The sequence below is a fragment of the Manduca sexta genome, chromosome 12 (assembly GCF_014839805.1).
Source record: "Manduca sexta isolate Smith_Timp_Sample1 chromosome 12, JHU_Msex_v1.0, whole genome shotgun sequence".
Taxonomy (NCBI): Eukaryota; Metazoa; Arthropoda; class Insecta; order Lepidoptera; family Sphingidae; genus Manduca; species Manduca sexta.
In genome coordinates, this window is record NC_051126.1 from 4,384,193 (window position 1) to 4,408,378 (window position 24,186).

Consider the following 24,186-nt stretch of genomic DNA (forward strand, 5'->3'; position numbering starts at 1 on the left):
CGATCGATTGCAAAAATTTACCATTCAGAATAAAGTCATCTAAAATCAGAATAAATTCTCGGGATAGGATTGAGATCGATTATTAAAACCTTATGTGAAGAAAAACTTTGTTCTCACTTTTTAAGTAAATTGCGCGCATGGATGAATGTGAGATTAGGCCTAATGAAAGTTCATATTGAGATTTTCCATATCCTTGAAAGGACAGGTAGAAATTAGTGGCGAAATGTGAAAATTTCCTAAAGGGAACCCGATCAGACATATAAGTATTAATATTTTATTTTATTTTTATTTTTTATTTATTAGGCACAGAAACAATGTACAAAGATACTTAATCATCTAATATACAGTAGGTTTACATAATAACATTTTAAAATTTGTACATCGATAAAACCCGCGCACAACATTCAAACGGTATCGCTAAATTTTAATTAAAATGATAAAGGTACATACAAGATATAAATTTTAAAGTAGTTTTAAATTTTTTATATTTGTTCTAAAGTGATAAATACTCTGGTGAAATATATCCAACTCCTTGCAGTGTTCATTGTAACAATTACACATACGACGTAACGGACTATTATGTACTACATTGATCGTAGCTGCAGGTACTGAGAACAAGTGTTGTCTACGGTTAGATTTGCTAGCGGCTCTGAGAGACACCTGACCCAACAAAGTGGTGTCGAATTTCGAATTTACAATTTTATATAATGTCATAAGATCGTATAGTTTTCGTCTAAACTCTAATGTGTCTAGTTTAAATTCATGTAATCTATCCTGATAATTAAGAAGCTTCAAACCAAATCTTGCACTCAACTGTTTGACAAAACGTTTTTGGACCGACTCCAATTTATTTATATGGACCTTATAAAATGGTGACCAAATAACACTGCCATACTCCAGTATACTTCGCACTAGAGATATGTATAGAGTAAGCAGACTTGAGGGATGTATGAAAGGGCGTGTTACCCTGTTTATGAAACCCAGCATTTTTCTGGCTTTCAATGAAATTGTTTCATAATGCAGTTTAAAGCTGAGCTTAGAGTCAATCAGAACGCCCAAGTCCCTTACAACATTTACACGTTCTAAGTGTGTATTCTTAACGCTATATTGAAAAGTTATAGGTTTTAATTTATTAGTGAACGTAATACACTGACATTTCCCAATATTTAAAGACATGTTATTTAATTTACACCAAGTCTCAAGTTTATTAATATCAGCCTGAAGCTTATGACAATCATCAAGACTTTTTATAATATTAAAGATTTTTAAATCATCGGCATAGGCGAGACAGTCACATGAGAATAGTTCCAGCAGATCATTTAAAAAGATGTTAAATAATAACGGTCCTAGATTAGAACCCTGCGGAACACCTGATTTAGCTTCAAAAGGAACAGACTCATAACCATGTACAGTGACCAGTTGATTGCGGTTCAGAAGATACGACTCTAGCCAACGTAGTAGAGAGCCATGTATACCCAAGTATTCAGCTTTTGCACAGAGAATATTGTGATCGACTCTATCAAACGCTTTTGCAAAATCTGTGTAGATGGAATCTACCTGTCCTTTTACGCAAAAAACTTTACAGAGCACATTAGTATACGTAAGGAGATTGGTCGTTGTTGATTTGGAGTTGGCAAAACCGTGTTGCTTGATGCTAATTATTTGTTTGAAATGGTAATAGGGATGTTTGTACACTAAAGACTCAAAGACTTTGGCAAAACAGTTCAAAATACTAATTGGGCGGTAGTTGCAAACATCCTCTTTGCAGCCAGATTTATACACTGGTACTATCTTAGATAATTTCCATATGTCTGGAAAATAGCCTTCAACTAGGGACTTGTTAAAGACTATATTAAGTGGTTTGATAAGTACTTTGGCACACCTTTTTATAAATATAGGGGGTAATTCATCTGGACCAGGACCCTTGTTTATTTGGAGACTGTTTAATGAGTTTTCAATTTCTTTATACGTTATATGTATTGCTGACATACAGTGACTCGTTTTAGGGAGATCACTTATTTGAGGTTTTAATATCATAAATGCAGTCTGCAACTCGTTCAAATTATAATTATAATAATAATAATATCAGCCCTGTATTATATACTTACCCACTGCTGAGCACGGGCCAGCTCTACTACTGAGAGGGATTAGGTCTTAGTCCACCACGCTGGCCTAGTGCGGATTGGTAGACTTCACACACCTTCGAAATTCCTATAGACAACTTCTCAGATGTGCACGTTTCCTCACAATGTTTTCCTTCACCGTTAAAGCGAACGATAAATTCACAAAGAATACACACATGATTTTTTAGAAAAGTCAGAGGTGTGTGCCCTTGGGATTTAAACCTGCGGACATTCGTTTCAGCAGTCCGTTCCACACCCAACTAGGCTATCGCCGCTGCCAAATTATAATTAGATTCTACTTAAAGCGAAGTCGGCAGGAATCGGGTTATATGGACCCTTTGCCATTAGTAGAAATAAAAGTAGTTCATTTACGGTTCACTGAGCTTACCGATATTTTAGTTATCTGGTTAATGGAATCGAGGATTAGTTGCATTTCGAATTGTTGACTAATGGGGTGATCTGCTATATTTAGATGCAGATGATAGTTTCATTAACGGTGTACGTACCACCTTGGGCACATAATTGTCGGCAAATTGTGTCTCAACTCTAATTCTATGAGCATTAGTTCTCGATAAGTATTAGGGATGCGAAATCACATTTTAGTATAGTTTAATATTTACATTTTCGCAATATATAAGTATTGTTCATCATATCAGTCGTGTTTTATTTACTTTATCGCTGCCATTTTGCTTTCCATGTACCAGGTTACGTCACGTCTCTTTGTTACGTAAAAACTACGGTTTATCTAAGGTAAGCAGATTTTTTGCTCCGAGTAGACATAACATTTCTTTACGTTTCTCCTTTTATAGGTTTACATTTTAAATCTTATTTACCGTGTCGGGAAATAGCTTAAGAAACCCATCCGTTTACGCCTTTGAAGCCTTATTTCTATTGACAGTGTTGAAAGGTATTAGCGACGGATAATAAGTTTCTACCAGTAATCATTGTAGGTTTCTTGATTCAGATAAAAAATAACTAATTTTTTTTTGGTAATATATATAAATTTAATCAGAAAAAAAATTGTGCGAAAAGCTAATTTCAATAATAAATTATTGTCTTCATATTGCAAACTGCACCACGAGCCCGAGAGAGCCAGGGGACCCCTGGCATTTTGCCAAGTTACCACGCTCTAGTTACGTTCCTGGCAATATCACAATCAACGTTTGCACTCTTAAAAAACATAGGATAAAAATCTTTAAAACTTTCGTTTAAGATTCAAAGTTATTTGTAGTTTTAACTGGATACAAGGATAAATAATTCAACGGAATAAAAATCTTATTTAGTATTGTTTCAGAGCGGGAGCCTTCGCTCCATTTTGCTTTATAGCCGACCCGCATTCTTGATATTGGATTAAGATAAAACTTAACCTCTTTTTGAACTGAAAGTATAAAGGATAACGTTATAAACACGTTAAGCAAAATAAATTCCACTTCTTTACCTCGGAGATAATAATAATAATTATCCAATTTACACATCGATTATCACGCATATTAATAAAAACAATTGTCTGTGAGACACATTCGATTATCCATCTTATTCGGTTTCGAATAAGCACTAAAGATAATGGACACAATACAAACGTTTGATCGCCGAAATGAGATAGAAAAAAATACGCCTCGTAATTGCGATCATGCGATAAGCTCCAAAACCACGAGTGTGGGTCGAACTAATGCGTTTTAAAAAGGTACATGCTAATGGCCGCGCCACACGAGCGTGTACACAAAGCTATACTGTTTGTCTGACACGTTCTGTTGATACTGTGGGCGTGGCGAATACTTTGCTTCTTATATTGTTTTCGACGAAGGCCAGATAAGGTATAGGTGGAATGACGGTTGAGTTTTGGCAGTCTACTTTAACTGGTGGTAGGTCTTTCACATGTGAGAGTCCGCCTGGGTAGGTACAACCGCAATGTCTATTTCTGCAGTCAAGCAGTAATGTTTAGTCATTGTTGTGTTCCGGTTTGAAGAACATTGTAGCCAGTGTAACTACTTGACATAATAAGACTTAACATCTCATGTCTCAGGATGGCGAGCGCAGTGGAATACTAAACAATACTTTGTAATTCAAGGTGTTGGTTGGTGTTTCTACTGTTTATAGGCGTATCGCTTACCATCAGGCGACCGGCAAGCTCGTCTCGTGTTTAAAAGCAATAAAAAAAAACTTGTGGCAATTTTTAAGATGTCACATTAACAAATGAAATAGATAAGTTGATTATACTTATTGTTATAGGAAGATTTGTTCTTGAGATTTTTTATTCAAATTGCCTGGGATCAATTTGTATATTAAAATTCTTTATTCCAAACAAAAAAAAAAACCAGAAGAATTTCCAAACCAGAAAAAACTTATAAAGAAAGCAGATACAGTTGTACACCGACTTGCAAAACTTCATCCAGGAACATTATAAAAATGAAACTGGTACTTGTGTAACAAACTGCTGTAAAATATTAATTAAAATCTTTTTTAATTTTGTCGTTGTAATTATGTCGAGAACCACCACTTGTAACTGTGAGGGTACCATTATTCAAACCGAAATAAATTCGGAAGATTTTTATATTTATTCGAAATCGAATGAATGCAAAGCAATTGGGTCGAGAAGTGGAAAAAATATGAAATAGGTCGCGAACTGTAACGCAAAGAACCACATATGCTACACGTAACAAATACGGTTCGTTAAGTGAATAGCGGTTTTTTTATGTATTTTTTGTGTTATTCGACGTACATTCAAATATTTCAATGTACGAATTTATTTACACTAATATTATAAAGAGGAAAAGTATTCATCTTTATTTTTTAGTCGGGACTAGGGGCTAATCTCTGGGACTACTGAACCGATTTAAAAAAATCTTTGACTAATATGAAACTACAGTACTCCTGAGTCCTATACTGGTATAGAGATTACTCTATACCAGTATACTAGGTAGCTCCTACTATTAAGTAGGAGCTACCTATTCATTTAAAAAAAAACAATATCAGTTCTGTAGTTCCTGAGATTAGCGCGTTCAAACGAACTCTTTAGCTCTATATATTAGTATAGTATAGATATTAATATCGAGATTTACAACCTGGTATTGGAATAGGCAGCAAAGTCAATTATTGTCATCCTACATAACAGTTTTCGGATAATAGCATTTGGAAATGAAAAACAAACGCTTGCGGCTAGAAAGCTTTTAGTTGTGGCAACACCGATAAAAGGTAAAGTAAAAATAATGCTTTTTATTTTTACACATTTCAAATAATGTACTAATAAAAAATATTCTGTAAAGAATGGCTCATACTAAGAGAAAGAACGTAGGTAGGTAAGTAAGTAAAATACTTTATAATGTAAACAAAGGAGCTAATGGATGTAACTAAGACAATGGAACCCGCTTAAGTCGATCCAATCAATGCTACAAAGGAAACCGTCTGCGACGTGGCTCTACCACAAAAATTGGAGAATAAATAAAGAATTCATTCCTTTTCTTGGTATAGCTATAACTGTTTAATTTACTATCAATACCACCTTCATTAATATACCGCACTACAGTCAGGCTTAAGCTTTTTGTATGACCTGCAATTAATTGCCATTATGCCACTTGTTTCTGTCTGGTCTCTGAAAACAATAGCTTCGATGTCAGTAGCAAAGGGTCCATATAACCCGATTCCTGCCCGATTCCCTTTATGTAGAATCTTATCATTAGAATGATTTGCAGACCGCAAGCCGAAATTCTACGCTATTTCATAAAAGGTATTCCATTAACAAATGATTTCGTGGGATTTCAAAGAAAGAAAATGTTTCCTATTTTTCCGGCTTACTCATGTGCATAGTCACCTACATCGTGATTTTTGGTATTCAAATAATATAGACGGATTGAACAATAAAAACATCTATTTCAATGTAGTAGAGTCGGATATCAGCAGTTTCACCTTGGTGAATGAGCTACTTTCTATGATTAATGATGAATACGTTGCGATCACAAAGGCCTCCATCCTTTTTGATGGTCGGTCAGCAATCACAGAAATCTACAGAACGCAAAAGCACGGCGCAACGCAATTACAAATGGTTTTCTGTAAGATGTATTGGTAGTAGATATCTGGTAGTCTGGTCTCCGCGTGACAATCTGAGTAGGTGCTGCAATGTCTATTACAACTGCCAAGCAGCAGTGTGCATGCATTTTGTGTTCGAATTTCAAGGACATTGCAGCATAACTACAAGGCATACATTTTATGTCTCAGGGTGACCAGCAAATTAGAATGTTACGCAGTACTTGTGATCCAAATTCTGTACGGCATTACTTCTATTTATGGGCGTCGTATTGCTTACCATCAGGCGATTGGTATATTCTCATCCTTCAATTGCAATAAAAATGATATTGGTTCGTTGGTAAACCCTTCTATTTATGCTGTACACAAAGTCAAACAAACCGGGGCTTTGTCCTTTAAAGTATTTCATTCAAATGAAACCCTAACACGAAGTAAATCAACGGTCTATCTAAATATTTAATCTAGCTCGAGGGACGAAAATACGAATTAGTGTAGAATTAAAGCTTTTGTACGAAGCGTACGCTATTTATTAAGGCTAACTTTTAACGTTGTACTTTAGTTTTGTTAACACGGATTTTGTTTTTCTTGTTGACAAAAGCAATGCCAGAACCCTTTATGCTACGTATGACGTATACCCGGTTTTGTTACAGGTATTTTCAAATACCTATCAGATTTGACTACAAGCCGTCAAGTGGGAAAAAAATTGGTAAGAGGTTATAATGCCGCGAGAGCTGATTGTTATTAAGCCGTTTTCAATTAAAACGTGTTACATTTACCCCTCTTATATCTTACAATACTGTAATGCCGATTTTCCATCATATCGGGGACAAAATAAAAACACTAAAATAAACTCAGCTATCTGCGGCAATATGGCGTTAATTCAATGACATGACGTCACACGTTTGTAAACACTAAACATATTAGTTTAGATGGCAGTAGATGTTTACAAGCGTGTGATATCATATATTTCGCATGTGAAAACCATTTACAATCACTAAAAATAAATAATTTTGAATTTAGGTTTTTTGATAAAAATATTCATCATCTTTTCATATATGTTACAGATTTTTTTTTTTGACTTCATAAGCTACGCGTATGGCAGTATATAAGTTATTTTATTTACTGTTAAATAGCTTATTGACACATAAATATTTACCCTCGTGTCAGAGCGTCACAAGAGTAGTACAATGAAAATCAAAACAATAAACATCAATAGCACGAAAAATAAACAATAATTTTGTTGTATGGACACGGTTAGCCTCATATTTTCCATGAACAAGCGTACACCGTGTCAACATTAATTTACTTTGTACGTCAACATGTGGGAAGTGGTGATTGTAAACAAAGGGTTAGGGATCAAAACCTTTCGACATTAACGAGCTTTCGGCTTGTATTCATTTCAAACGTATTACTTTTAATCCTTGAATGAATGGGGCTACTGAATGTTTTATTTGGAATTTGTATATTACAACGAAAATTACGAATGATGGCTTTCACATTAATTTTGTGTAACGTGGAAAATTAAATTATGAATTCTAAAAACTTCGCCTTACGTTTATTTTGTGAACAAAATATGGAAAAGTAATAGCTATACTGAATTCATAGAATCTAAGAAAATCTATGTTTGAAATATATACCATTTGATTACATTTGGTTTTTTCGTTCTTTGAATACAAGTAGGTATCATAGACTGTAGTTGTAATCGTCATAGATGGTATAACATTGGATGCGCTAATTACACTTCTGCTTACGCTTTCAGGGATGCTGGCTTGGGCTTATCAATGAAGATAGTAACCTAAAATTATTTTTATAGTGCTTGATAATTCACATTTGGATTGGTTTTACTATTAATAATGGCCAGTCGTGTCCTTAATATTCATCGGGACATAGAAAAAGTCAATGGAAATTTTAGAATAGTAACAGATATTTGTAAACATTTGCTTGTTCGTACGATAATATAGAAACCGTTCAATCGATTATCACATCAAAACATTAAAATATAATCGATAAAAAGTGATTTAGATAAGAATGATACTAAAATTTTATATGCAAGAGGTGTCTTTCATATCTCGTGTTCATAAAACAACATTTAAGTAAATATTTCCATCGAGATAGGGGCGTATTCTGATTCAGCATGTGATAAAATTGGGTTTTAATAACTGACATATTAAATTAGTCGAATATGTCATATTATCATTGAATATAACCGAATTATAAAAATCGCTGGATTCAGGATTTTAACTATTATTTTATTTAACTAATTTCTATCAGACTACGAACAGTATGGTTGGCTGTCATAATAAATTAACAGAATGTCGGTTTTTATTGTATATTATATTCAAAGAGTTGCACAGTGCCACCGACAATTATATACGTGGCATTATAATGAATATCTTTTCCTTTAAAGTGTGTACCCTCCTTGGTGTGAACACAACATGTGTTATATAAATAAAGACAAAACACTGCAGCCACATAATGTTCACTGTATTTACAACTACAGTACAGTATAGCTTTATGGATTAGGGGACGGGCGGGAGAATAAAGAGCGCTGTCCGCTTTGGTAACGTTAAGGCAACATTTGGCGTTTAGCCATTTTTCTTCGCTTTATTTGCGAGTGACGTAAATGGTGCATCATCTTAAATATTTATGAGAAGTTTTAGTCGAGAAAGCATGGATTTATATTCGGTCGTAGGTTAAATGACCTGTTAATGGATTTTTGAGGGTAGTTTTCCTATTATTTTGGTAATCAATATCGGATTTTAGTTTTATATCAGAAGACATCAGATCGGTATACTGTAATCACTTTCAGTCAATTACTATGTCCCGTAGTTACTTGGGAACTGTCAAATCTGATGTTTTATGATGATGCGTGCAGTTTGGTGCCTCGTAGTTTCTTATAAACCCAAGTTCTGTGTGAAGCTGATGTTTATGCTAAACATCAGGCGAGCTTCCGCCTTGTCGCTCTTACCTAGATTAAATGTGGGTGCAATCGTAAATCGTTACACTTCTGTCTTAAATAAGGTCCCTATTAGACGCCGCTAAAGCGTATATTACACTAAAACTACTTCCACGCAGAGATTTTTACACGTCTATAAATATTACTGAAAACATCCGTGACTGGTAGACGTAAGAAGAATAAAGCGTAGCGATTACATGAAAAAAACGCAGAGCATTATCGTAACAGCTAAAGGAGAGGAAGCAACCGTAAAACTAACCTAAGCCCCTTATGTTTACGATTGTTTTGCACATCAGCTTTATGACAGTCTTATGTACTCTTGGGCCGTATTAATAGATATGACTAAGTTTTGCCTTGAAGTGCGATATCAGCTGAGACGCTATCAAATTAATGTCAGCATCTTGAGTTCGTCGCTATTTTATAAACAGATATCAATAACATCTCATTGATATCTTAATTCACAGCATATTATAGACTTTGACAGCTGAGCTTTGTTCATTAAGAAACGCCGACGCACCTAACAACATGCTCTTACATAACAACTTAAGCTTTGTTGATTAAATAGTTCAATACATTAAAGGTCTGCCCGAGATCCTACTTAAGTTGAGATAGATGTATTAATATTGTTTTATTTGTGGTTAATTAAAATTAACGTTCTTATCAGCACAGACGAATGCGTAGCATCTTGGCCTCGCAGTAAATTCGCTTGCCATTGTCCAGTGTGATAGAGCTTTAACTTTACCTGGCCACGGATGAAACCCCACCTTATTCACAAAGAAATAAGGTTTGTGCGTAAGTAATAACTATCTTTGGAGCTACTGAATCGTTTGAAAAATATCTGCATATGCTCTCGAGAACTTTAGCTCAAGTAGAACCAGGATCATAAGTTTTTGAACAATAAAGTAATATTAATTCCTTATATTGCTTTATAGCGTTCCCGTGCGTGCAAAGTGGCCCTCCTGTAGGGGCTTTGTTTCCTCTAGAACTCGAAACCTCTTGAAAACCTCTCGTCTCGAGTGATATAATACGAACTTTGCAGTGCCACTCTCGAGTTTTTAAAGTTTTATTGAATTTGTTGAGTTTTTTGTTACTTTTTTATTTATCAAACTTCTCAGACTCAATTTAGAAGTGTTTCTTGTCAAAGTGAATATTTATCGATGTTTAATATATAATCATATCAGTATAGGAATAAATGTTACAGTTTTGTTTCTATTCGTTTTTTTCTTTTATTTTGTTTCTTTTCAGTCTTATTTCTAATTGATAGTCTAGACTTTTAGACTTCATAACTAACTTCATGTCGGGTACATCTTGACCGACCAACAAGGCAATGGCGACTCACGTATTATGAAGCGCGGTTGGAATACCGTTTAATTAAAAAGTAGCGTGGCTTGCCTTATTGGAATAGCGAAGTTGATTAAATATTATGTATCTACTGGTAGATGATGTAAAGTAATTTAGAGAATAAGTTTGTTTCTGCTAACTATCGTCTTGCAAGCAAAACACTGGACACGCATATTCAACTTAGATTAAGATTGTATTGCTAACCTATCCAATAGTCGTTCTTCTACCTTTAGATGCATTCTTACGTGTTATATATAGCCAATTTTTTATGAAAATGCATTTTGGGCACGATAATTTACCTCATGCTATAAGATTATTTTGATAGCATTTTCACCTTTATCTATAAAAATAATAAAGTTATCAGTTCAAGGTAAAAGAAACCAATGGTATTGTAGTTAAACAGTAAATATTCAAGATATGAATACAATACTCTCTGTAAATATTGCGACACAATAAGATGTCATCAAACACTACTTTTCTCTACATTTGCGATGGTGCAAGGTTTATATGAACAGTAAGGTAAGTGCAAAGCTTAAACATGAATGTTTAAACGACTCATCATGTCCATTCCCAACTGCGGGAAAGGTGCTGGATGAGATATGCCAACGGTTATTACGTCCTACAATGGGACTGAATAATATTTCAAAGACTGTGTTCTTTAGACTACCCAGAACTAAGGAAAATGGCTATTATAATGTTAAGGCAATCTATTATATTTTTTATTCAATTTTATGAATAAAATGTAGTCATATCCAAAAGAAGCATAAATTATATTTGCTTTATTTATGGTTACACAATAATACAATTTGGTTATAATCCTCACATATTATAAAATAGAGTCCCCGCCGCGTCTGTCTGTCTGTCTAACACAATAAACTCAAAAACTACCGAATAGATTTTTTTAATTTTCACCTAGAGATACTTTAAGACCCTGGGAAGGACATAGGCTACTTTTAAACCCATAAAAATATTAAGCGGGATTTTTATTCCGGCGAAACTCTTCAACGCGGGGGAAACCTCGGGCAAAAGATAAGTATAAATTATAAATTACCGTTCTTATTTCAAAATCAGTCGAGTTGACAAGTCCACGTAACACTGTGGTTATCTCTTTATATTTACATGATAAATTTAGTTGGCAACCGCATAATTGTGTAGTTAACTATGTATCCTTAGATATCTTCCGAAGAAGAAACACTATCGCGAAAATAAATGCCTTAACTTAGACTCTGACAAAATACAGTCCGCTAACTGCGTCACCATTTCGCAGTATTAAATGAATTCTTTGAAATATGACATCTGCCGAAGTGGCGCCAAGTGGCAATTTGTACCCGACACGACGTCCTTACGACGAGCTGAATGCTGTCGAGTTTCGCGAATTAATTCCATTCTTGTGATATTTTTCATCAATTATGAATGTCAACAATGGCAACGGGGTCAAGTGCTGTTATTATTTTTTATTGTTTTATTCTTCGCACTGTTTTTATTTTGAATATTGATTTATTGGTAATTTTCTTAGAGTCTACTAAACATATTTATGTAAATTACTCGTTATAAAATAATCACATTCATAGGTTCTTATATAAGATATGCTCCATTACTCCAACTTTCAGCATGATGAAGAATCATCCACAAAGTAACAATATCACTTCAACAGTGCATTTAACTCTCCGTAATCCGACAAACATAAAAAGAAATAAATTCAAACTTAAAAGTTCCAGATAACTCAGTTAACGCGAGCATTTCAATGTAACTGAATAAAATAGACGAGGTTCTGAGATCATCAGCGGGTCCCTTGGCGATTCCCTTGGTATTACAATGGTGCATTGCGGAGTTCTATACGGATTTGTACAATGTAATTTCCTTTGAAGGGTTAGAAGACGTAAATCATAATACCGATTTGTGTTAAGAAATCCATCGGCGTCTGGACTCGATTACATTTTGGCTGAAAACAATGTTATTTTTTGTTCAATATTGTCTAAGATCAATCACTATAAATAAATTTTATACCATTGACATACAGTCAAATTATATTAGAACAGTATTGATGTTGACAAAATAAATTATAGAACCCAAAAAGAAGTGCCTGGAATGTTACTAATACCTTGGTAATATTATTTAGATTGATACGAAAACAAATTACAACTATACAGCCATAATCAAATAAAAGTTCAACAACTGTTTTTATTGGAAGAAAAGAAGACGAAACCAAATTGAATCATATTTCCTTTAGTAAACGCTGCAAATTAATTTCGCGTCCGTCCCTACTTTTTCAATTAAATTGCCAATATCAGATAACGGAGCCACCGACGTTTATTCCAGGCGTCTACGGCTTTATATGAAAAGTTGAATTTGATCAATGGGTAACTGTATAGATCACTTCAATAAGGTAGATATAAGTAGTTCTGATGTTATAGATAATAGTTTATAAGACCATGTTAACAGTGCCATATTACGTATAGGAACAAAGAAAGACAAAAATGTATTGTTAATATTAGGTGCATGCAAAGTGGCCCCACTGCCTTGGATTGTAATGGGAGAGGTCCAATAGAATGCCGACTCATGAGAGATAATTACTTCTCGTCAGTCTACACAATTATGCAGGTCTGTTGAAGTCAGATATACACATGCTCATCCCGGAACGCGACACACTTGCGTGGGTCACTATGGCGGGTTTTAACACCTTGTGTACGTTGTGTACGTTGGTCGCTATCCGGGAGGATATAAAATATATCCTACCAAAACGTTCGGACAAAATTGCAGTAAATATTGAATAAAAGTATAAATAAAAGCAACGATTTTTTCATTCTCTTTGACCTAAAATTTTAAATATTTACAAAAAGGCTGCGTAATACAAAAATATAACGCCGATTCAAAGATATGACTAATCCATAACCCATTAAGGATTAAAGGGTTTCTAGAGGACTAGAAACCTATAACCAATAAGAAACCAGACTAAATCCAAACCTTACCAACTATCTTGCTGACCTTGTATGTACATGTGCATTTCGAGTTATAAATGCACGGACAGAAGCCCTGCAAACGCGTTATGACACGAGCAGGTGCAATATATTACCCTAGTGACACTCTTGATGTGTTATAAAGACAGCTTACAAGTTACATTGTAAGTATCCGATTATCAACGCTTGAACCACAAAGGTGTTGAGGCTGATTTTTGCGGTATTATAGCAATTCGTACCTTTCTATTATTGTTTGAACAAAAGTAGTCTCAGGGGCGAAGGGTGAAATGTTTCAAAAGGTAACCCGATGTAAAAGAAATTGCCTGAATTGACACATCGCGATCAATTTAACAGAAAACAAAAAGTTAGACAAACGTAAATAAACCTAAAAGGGAAGCCGGTAGGAATATAGTTGTATGGTCGCTTCGCCACTGATATATCTCCTTAAAGATTGCATAATCATCGGTATAAGTAAACATACACCTATATTAATGTTGATTAATGTTTATTCTATAGTCTTAATTAAACGAGAGAGTTTTTGATTAGCTTTCCTTTGTTGTTATTGTCGGAAATGTGAACAGAAGCTTGTATAATTATTGTGTTCTTTCACAGTGGATATAAACAATTTCCTAAGTATTTCATTTAAAATGTTAAGTTCACTAATTATTCTGTTTGTATTATTTGTATTCTTAACATTTTAATCAAATTAATACTATATTCATCTAATGGTTCAATATTTGTTTCTCTGTTAGGTAATGTCATTTAGAAACGAGGTTGTTAAATCGTATTCTAGCTAGATGGTCGGTCAGTCGTCTACCTTAATCTTTGCTATATCAATCAATCACTATCAGGTGTTAATAAAGGTACCCCTGAATAATAACTTCGGAACTTAGCCTTAACATTAAACCTCGGTATATTGGTTTTCTTAGAGATTTTACTGCTAAGACTACTGCTGGGTTAGAGGAGAAAAAAAATACAATTTAAAGTGCAGTTTTCAGATCACATCTCTCTTTTCGAGACTTTCTAGCCTTCACACCAACCACTACAATTCCTATAAGCGAGGATCAGGAGTGGCATGTATTATATGATGCGGTGAAGTTCGGCAAGTCTCAGGGAACACTAATCTGTCTTTATCCCGCAACGAAATTGATCAAGTACAAATATAGGGAGGAGTTGGAAATATCAATTCTGCACTGCTTTACATAGCAAAACGGGAGACAAAAGAATAAACCTGAAGCCTGTCTTGTAAACAACAACCCGTTTTTTTCCTTCTGCCATACTATGATTGGCTCGAATTAGCTCGAGTGACAAGATAAATAAATATGTAGTTGTAATCTATTTAGTGAATATTATACCATGTGATATTTTTTTCTGATATCCAAGTTTGCAATAAAGTTAATATATAAAAAATAATAATAATCGCAGCCCTGCATTATATACTGTCCCACTGTTGGGCACGGACCACCTCTATTACAGAGAGGGATTAGGTGTTAGTCCACCACGCTGGCCTAGTGCGGATTGGTAGAGTTCATACTCATTCGAAATTCCTATGGAGAACTGCTCAGGTGTGCAGGTTTCCTCACGATGTTTTCCTTCACCGATAAAGCAAGCAATAATTCACAAAGAATACACACATAGTTTTAGAAAAGTCAGAGGTGTGTGCCCTTGGGTTTTGAACCTGCAGACATTCGTTTCGGCAGTCCGTTCCACAAATAACTAGGCTATCGCCGCTTTTTAAGTTAATATAATCTATCTATACTTATAATAAATCTGTAGAGAGGTCAATTCTGTACATGAAATATATTTCCAAAATAATAACTATCAGGGGGTGATTAGGGATCGATACTGATGCCAAAAATGCAATTAGTAAAATTTTTGTCTGTCTGTCTGTCTGTCTGTCTGTATGTCTGTCTGTCTGTCTGTCTGTATAACCGTTATAGAAACAAAAACTACTCGACGGATTTTAACGAAACTTGGTACAATTATTTGTCATACTCCTGTGCTGGTTATAGTATACTTTTCATCACGCTACAATTAATAGGAACAGAGCAGTGAAGGGAAATGTTGGGAAAACGGGAGAAGTTACTCCATTTTTTAAGCTTCCGTCGCGTGTGCAACCTTAATGGTTAAAGCTACGCAGAAATCATGTATGACGGAAATGTTCTCCTTAAAATTATGTAATAAATATCCCACGACAGCATATGTCTATCTTTTATGGTTGAATCACAATAACACTCCCGATAGCTTAGCAGTTCGAAGCTTTCTCATTATATTTGTCTACTCTTACGTTTATAACACTCTCAGTCATCCCTAATTAAAATAGTTAACATTATTAAATATTCCATAAAAAAGAATCATAGAAATCGGTATAGAAACACCAAAGTTATACATGAAATACGCTAATAATAAGCCATCACGCGTGAATACTGAATCATGCTATAAGCTTCCTTCGATTTCACCAGGATCCCATCATCAGACCCTGACCGGACAATCGGACCACCTGCATACCACCATACATTAAAACTTATACTACCGACAAATTGAGCACCTCCTCCATTTTTGAAGTCCGAAATCCACGCGGGCGAAGCTGCGAGCGGAAGCTAGTTAAATAATATATCTGTTTATAACTATAGGTACCTGGTGAGCAGCAAAGTGGCCAGCAGATAGAATATTGATGGATGCACACCGCACTCGCAGTCGGCTTGCGGCGTGGCGGTCTGGGCCTCCATGCCGGCACCGAGCTTGTGATAGGCGATGTACGCGCGCGCGGGACTGCCGTGTGGAGCAATTTTCGTGGCCTTCTCTTGCACCGATACCGACTGAAACTGCTCATCTGGTCGCCGAGGAGTAGGGGCTCCTCACCTGTATAATTTAATATGGTTTTGTCTGAACTATCTCATACGAGTGTTTATTACTTTCTTTGTGTATTTTTATGTTACTAGGTCTATCAGTTGGGTAAAGGCCTCCAAGTACTAGTTTCCTTGCTTCGTGAATAAAAGAAAATACTTTCGGATTATCATAATTATCTTGTTAAAGGCTAAGTGGACCGCCACGCTATTTATGAAGACTAATGGCAAAGGTTATTCTTTGCTATAGATTTTCGTGGTTTGCTGTTGTCTAGAGTGTGGACACGTGCAAATATTATAACACATGTCCATTGACGTAGTTAAAAGAAATCACCTTTCTATGATATTTAGAACCAAATCGTGTTTACAACGAAGATCCACGATACTTTTATGCTTTAAGGGCGTCCCTGCTCCTATAATATCTAATATTGGACACGTAGACCCTCATAAACTTTAATACTTTACGTATTCTTTGACCTCACACAACAGCATATATGCGATAGTAGTCTAGTTTACATACTTAATTATTAAACGTTTAAATGGTAAATAAAAGAAATAAATCGCACGAGTTAACAGTGGCGAATGGTGAAATTTAAAAAAAGATAACCCAAGGCAAAAAACATACCTTGATTAATATACCGCGGCCACTTTAACAGAAAAAAACTAAGACAAACGTAAATAAACCTAAAAGAGAAGCCGGTAGCAATCGGGTTGTATGGACGCTTTGCCACTGCAAGCCAATAATGTGCAGGCGATAAAAAAAAATCAAAAACATTCTCTTCTACCTCTTTTTTGAATATATTGAAAAATAGAGCGGCATAATGAAATTCTGTTCGACTTTTAAGAAAAAAAAATCTATATTAAGCTGCAACAATAACGAAAACCAATTTCAAACCGAGTGTTTTAGAACAACCAATTTTGTTCTTTCCCTATTTTTATAAAGGTTGGAACTAAGCCCTGGCATTAAACGTCGGTATATTACTTATCCTGCCGATTTCAGTATTACATCTCCTAATGAGTAAGAACAAGTTTTATAGCTTAGAGCGCAGTTTTAATTATGTCATTCTTTATCTATCTTCTTTACTTCTATACTTATAATAAATCTGTAGAGAGGTCAATTCTGTACATGAAATATATTTCCAAAATAACTATCAGGGGGTGATTAGGGATCGATACTGATGCCAAAAATGCGATTAGTAAAATTTTTGTCTGTCTGTCTGTCTGTCTGTATAACCGTTATAGAAACAAAAACTACTCGACGGATTTTAACGAAACTTGGAGCAGAGCAGTGAAGGGAAATGTTGGGAAAACGGGAGAAGTTACTCCATTTTTTAAGCTTCCGTCGCGTGTGCAACCTTAATGGTTAAAGCTACGCAGAAATCATGTATGACGGAAATGTTCTCCTTAAAATTATGTAAAAAATATCCCACGACAGCATATGTCTATCTTTTATGGTTGACTCACAATAACACGTGTAACTCCCGATAGCTTAGCAGTTCGAAGCTTTCTCATTAAATTTGTCTACTCTTACGTTTATAACACTCTCAGTCATCCCTAATTAAAAAAGTTAACATTATTAAATATTTCATAAAAAAGAATCATAGAAATCGGTATAGAAAGACCAAAGTCATACATGAAATACGCTAATAATAAGCCATCACGCGTGAATACTGGATCATGCTATAAGCTTCCTTCGATTTCACCAGGATCCCATCATCAGACCCTGACCGGACAATCGGACCACCTGCATACCACCATACATTAAAAAAACATCCCGACAAATTGAGCACCTCCTCCATTTTTAAAGTCCGAAATCCACGCGGGCGATGCTGCGAGCGGAAGCTAGTTACTAAATAAAAAAATAACTAACAATAACAATAGGTAAGCTTACTAGGGTAACTGTGGTATAGATGCCTTATTATTTGAAATCGAGCTGAGATTTGACAATAATTAACATTAGCAAAATGTATTTCATATTTATTGATAGACATCTCCTAGAACTTCAAAAAGGTGATAAGCATAAATCATTTTTTCTAAGTATATTAATATAAGCAAAAAATTTAACAACTTTCACAAAGTATATACGTCCATATAAATTTTTTTGCTGCGAGGAAGAAACTGTAAGATATTAAACAGATTTTTTTATATCACAAATGATGTAGTTCATGTTACAGATTTACCAGTTCAATATTAAAACATGCATAGTTTTATATTATCATTAAGTATTTGCTTGTTTTTTACCATTTCTTGTCCTTTTTCGGAGAAGTCATTTTAAATAGTTTTCTAACAATAACTTGGGTTTTTAGTATTCGATGTGGTATTCTGACATTTTGATTTCTGTATTCAGTTCAGAATATATTTTATAAAATTCCTAACGACTTCTCTTCTCTTCTTTAACATAAACAAAGGATCTAATCCAAGACATAACACATAAATCAAATTTTCAATACCAGTAATCGCACCTATCTCAGGTACTCTAACATAAATTATATTTATGTGTTATATTTATGCGGGCGTTGACTAGACCCTCTCGTAACCCAGGCAACCCAAATATTTCGCGTAAAAATTATTTTTCGTATAAAACGAGAGTATTACCCTTTTCTATTGCACGTTTTCTTGGATAAGTTTTCTAAGGGAACCAAAATAGTCACGATTAACTATATTTTAAATATACTTAATAATTATATAATACTAGCTCTGTATTATATATACTGTCCCACTGCTGAGCACGGGCCTCTACTACTGAGTGTTTACGCCTTATATTATTTTAGTTACTCCGATTTAGTTTTGTTGTAAGATTTTTAGATAATATTCATTTGTATATCGATTAAGTCGATTATTAAATATTTTGTTATTAATTTGGTGGTATTTGCTGCTTCTTAGATCATATCAACAGCTTGAAATGATAAAATGCCGTCTATTAAGTATAACTTTATCAAAAACCCTTAAACAGTTCAAGATATACCCATAATATTGTTAGTAGGCCTTAGTAACATGACATAGCTTATAACTTTATGATTTATTTATTAGATTAATTAAGACGACATTTTAGGCATATGCAAGCGAAGAGTCTTTCTTTATAATACATATCACCTATAGAAGAGGTTCGACCACCTGTTCTATTTCGCAATGGATATTCTTAAAAATTAATTATCTACTCTAATTCATACACATAAAAGACATTATACATTGTGAAATGAACAAAATCTAAACAGGATACAAAAAATATAAAGGAATTTCTCATTACCCTTACTCGAATAGCGCACACGTTAAATACTAAAAGCCTAGACACCAATCCTGTTACTACAAAACAAATATATAATTACTTACGTAATAAACAAATGTGTAGAGCATCAAATCAGCTTGCTCGTCACATTTTCATATACATAGTTCGTGTTATTCAAAGTTATTGTATCGCGTGCTTTTAACACAATAAAGGGTTGGTGTGTAAAGGGGAGACGCGACGTGACCGCACTCTGTGGAGTTCGCAGACATACTGAGGGTAAATGGGAAAATGAAGCGGTATCTAGACCTGGGAGCGATTGAGCGTATATTATCGATAGATATTTTCTATCTCTGGACGAATATGAATACCAGCCCTTTGTAAGTTTATCTGGAATATTTCTAGCAAGGCGTTGGGAGTATTTTAAAACATCATTTGGCTTTGGAAATTTTGGAGCGTTGATATCAGCTGGAGGGAACTTAACAAAAAGCCTATGTTTACTTACAAAAAGTTTGAATAATGATAGAAAACACTTAATTTTGTTTTTAAACTTTATTTTAATTGATGTACAATCAAAGTATTCGTACGTAGGCATTAATTAATGACGTCAATAACACAGAAATATACCAATATTGATTCTCTTTAATCATGAATAACACAAATAATAATATACAATACGACAGTATCGCTTACCGACCGCGTGACATCACTAGAGGTCGATTGGGCGGACAACCGCTGTGGGCTGGCGGGGGAAAAGTCGATACCACCTCGTGTCATTACACGATGCACACTGCACCATAATTAATTAGCCACATCTATATGTTATTTATTCATAACAATATGCCAGCGATCGAGAACCGCATACGTTTATTGAAAATGGAAATTGTCTAGTAGAAATTGTTGATTTATTTTATGAGCATATAATATACCAATTGGAGATTTGTTTTGATCGGTAATATTGAGTTGGAATATATATTTGACTAGTCAATATTATAACCTTATTTAGTCTTTGATTTTCAAATAATAATTAAAGTAAAGAAATAAAAAATACTTTGTCAATACACTGACGAATACACACACACACACACCATCACGCATTTATCCCCGAAGAGGTATGCAGAGGTGCAACCAGGGCATCCACTTTTCGCCGAGTGTGTTCCGTTCCAGGATGTGATAGGGGGCGAGCCTATCGCCATATCGGGCACAAATTCCAGGCTCCGGACTGATATTATGCAGAAAACTCAACTATCACTTTGCCCGACTCGAGATTCGAACCCAGGACCTCAGAGCTCTGTCGTACCGCGCATGCAGTACAACTACGCCGCCGAGGCAGTCGAACTGACGAATAAATATTATAAATAGTATTTATGAGAGATAGAGTTCAAACAACGGTTTTAAATGATTGGTAGAGTTACCCTAACATCATGGTAAAGAAAGAATACACACGGCACAAAGTGGGTGCATCAGTTGCGCTTCTGCCTACCCCTTTAGTGATAAAAGGTGCGAGTTTGTGTGTGTATGGTAGAGTTAGGTATTCATCAAGTTAAGGAACTGAGTTTGGGTTAAGAATAGTTTTCATGATTGTTTATCTTAGCTTAATAAAGTGATAAATGGTGACTTTAAACCGAAGGATGGATAGACTACAAGGGGACTGAGTTTACTGGTTAGTTTGAAAAAGACCTTTTCTATATTAGTATAGATTATAATTTATCTATTCCTATACCTATATGACTGAAAAACTAAAACCATAAAAGTTCTGGGCCAGACAAAATTATAAACCGATGCAGGTATCGACTCCGCGAAACGAACGAAAAAGCAGACAAAATCAACTATCACGTGATCATATCGCACATGACAAAGATTGACAGGATTGACTGATGTCTTGCATCAGCTTACGGTTTTCCCGCCATCAGTCAACGCGAGTGCCGGCATCCATTCATAATGCACGTGCTGTCGGCCGAGATTGGACCCAATTGTTACATTGATTGATTGCCGATAAAATTTAACTTCTAACTTTTAACGTTGTGTATTGATGCTGTTATACGGTTTCTCAATTAGTTTAAATATGGTCATTGTTTTTTAAGACTATATTGAGTTGGAATAAATTAATTTTATTCAGTTAAATAAATATTGTAATGTTGAATCAAATACTTTGTAAACCTAGGACTTTTTTGGGGGACATGCGGGGGCACACAGTGTCCCGAAAGGAAATTTCGAAAATATCCAAAAATTGACAATATAAAGTATAGGAGGGAGGGTACAAAAAATTATGGTCTTACAGCTTTTGAGAATTAGAGTGCCCCCAAAAAGGTAGTGACAAAAAATGGCGTGTGACAACCTAATGTAAAAAAGGCATCTACCTGACAAATGCACATAACCTGCAACGGGCTTTGAAGCCCATATATCGTTTTATAGTGACTAAATAAGTTTTTAAAAAAGACCATAATAGCGTTTTTTTGGTATCGCGGAAAATATGCAATCCACTATTGCCTAGCCTCAAAAGGGCGACTGAGCGGTTTTGTCAAGTTCGTTGGCCTTACGAGCCAGTGTTGAGCCACCCGGATAGGTGGTAAGCGGCCGAATATCTAACACTTCATACCGCCCTACGCTCAATACCAACTAAAACTAAACTTCTTCGGCGCATTGGAGACGACTGCGTGCTTCTCTGGCAGCAGTTACGTTGTCATAATAGACTAACTCTTTGTTGACTTTACAGTCTGTATCTACCCTTAAGTTTGTATGTTGGACGTAGTACTAGGTATAATTCTTATACAGCTGCTACAATTTTGTGAAAGCATACATAAAGTAATACCGTGAGAGGATCTTATTTGTATAACCGACTGTCAGACGATCCCTACTTTATCCTTAACAGAACTTTTCTCTTTTAATAATATTTTTTAGAACGATGACCCTGTCTAACCATAATAGTTATTGTGCATGTAGAAAAGTTTTCATAATGTGATAGGTATATAATATGACCCATATATAATAAAATATATAGTAAATGTAACAATAGGTTAGTGGCAAGAGATGACATTTTTCAAAAGGTAACCCGAGACAAAAAATGCCTTAGTTAATATATCGCGGCCAATTTAACAGAAAACAAAATCTAAGCCAAACGTAAATAAACCTAAAAGGGAAGCCGATAGGAATCGAGTTGTATGGACGCTTCGCAACTGCAGTAGGTACCTATCTATATGAACTTACTAGCTTTTGCCCGCGGCTCCGCCCGCGTTATAAAGTTTTTCGGGCTAAAGTTTTCCGTTATAAAAGTCACGCTATATATTTTCCCGGGAGCCTATGTTCTTCCCAGGGTCTCAAACTGTCTCCGTACCAAATTTTATCCTAATACGTTGGGTAGTTTTTGAGTTTAACATGTTCGGGCAGACCGATGCAGCGGGGGACTTTGTTTTATGATATATTTTTGTAGAACTTTTTAAGGGGAACTATCCCGTCATACATTATTGTTGCATAACTTTAACCGTTTACGCAGCGCATGCAACAGAAGCTCTCAAAACTAATAAATTGTCCCCGTTTTTGCATCATGTTTCATTACTGCTCCGCTCCTATTGGTCATAGCGTGACGATATATAACCTATATCACTCCAGGAACAAAGGGCTATCCAACACAAAAATATTTTTTTAATTCGAACCGGTAGTTCCTGAGATTAGCGATTACTGCTCCGCTCCTGTTGGGCATAGCGTGATGATATATATAGCCTATAGCATTCCAGGAACAAAGGGCTATCCAACACAAAAAGAATTATTCAGTTCAAACTCCTAGTTTCTGAGATTAGCCATTACTGCTCTGCTCCTATTGGTCATAGCGTGATGATATATAGCCTATAGCACTCCACGAACAAATGGCTATCCAACGCAAAAAGATTTTTTCAGTTTGGACCGTTATTTCCTGAGATTGGCCATTACTGCTCCGCTCCTATTGGGTATAGCGTGATGATATATAGCCTATAGCACTCCACGAACAAAGGGCTATCCAACGCAAAAATAATTTTTCAGTTTGGACCGGTAGTTCCTGAGATTAGCGCGTTCAAACAAACAAACAAACAAACAAACAAACTCTTCAGCTTTATATAATAGTATAGATTTGATCTGCTTTCGAGTTTCTGGCTATCCTTTGTACGTTCGTGTCTACTCGTCTCGTCTTTTAATGTCTTGAGGCAAGTCTTGTGTGCTTGGTCTCCACACCGAATGCACGCCCATGCACGGGGGGAATTGTCGCGGCCCTAGACACACAGCGGGTGTGTATACCCCATAGTTGCCAATTCACATTGAGGCCTATAAGGGCTCGCGAACAGTTCCTAGCCTCGTCCTATCCTAAGAGGTTTCCTTGTCCTTCGCCCACACTTCCTTTCCAGCTATCCCATCCCAAGTTTCCTCCAAGACCTTGCAGTCGCTAAGCCAGGGGATTTCAGTACCGTAAAACGGGGTGACATTGATTAATTTTAAATTATAAATGGATGCCACGCTTTGCAATTTCAACGATAAAAATGTAAAAAAAAAACTGTAGTGTAGACTCATTACGTAAATTAATTATTGCAACCAAAAAATATAAATTTGCAAATATTTTTTCAGAAAAAAAAATAATAATACCTGTTCATCAAAGTTATATTGATAATGGGGCTATTTTGTCACCCACTCTTTTATTTATTCCATTGAAAAAAAAAACCCGATAAACGCCAAAAATCAAAAAGAATTATTT

At 35.3% G+C, this 24,186-nt stretch overlaps 1 protein-coding gene across 1 annotated transcript in view; it reads right to left on the reverse strand.

Annotated features, from left to right (window-relative positions):
• The window catches only part of LOC115454314, a 48,883-nt gene extending 29,157 nt beyond the window's left edge, over window positions 1–19,726 (reverse strand). The window contains exons 1-2 of the mRNA XM_037437851.1: window positions 19,574–19,726; window positions 16,035–16,259 (exon numbers count right to left, since the gene is read on the reverse strand). Of these exons, the coding sequence (XP_037293748.1) occupies window positions 16,035–16,126 (92 nt within the window). The 5' untranslated portion in view covers window positions 16,127–16,259; window positions 19,574–19,726. The remainder of the gene's footprint in view (window positions 1–16,034; window positions 16,260–19,573) is intronic.
• Between the last annotated feature and the right edge of the window lie 4,460 nt (window positions 19,727–24,186).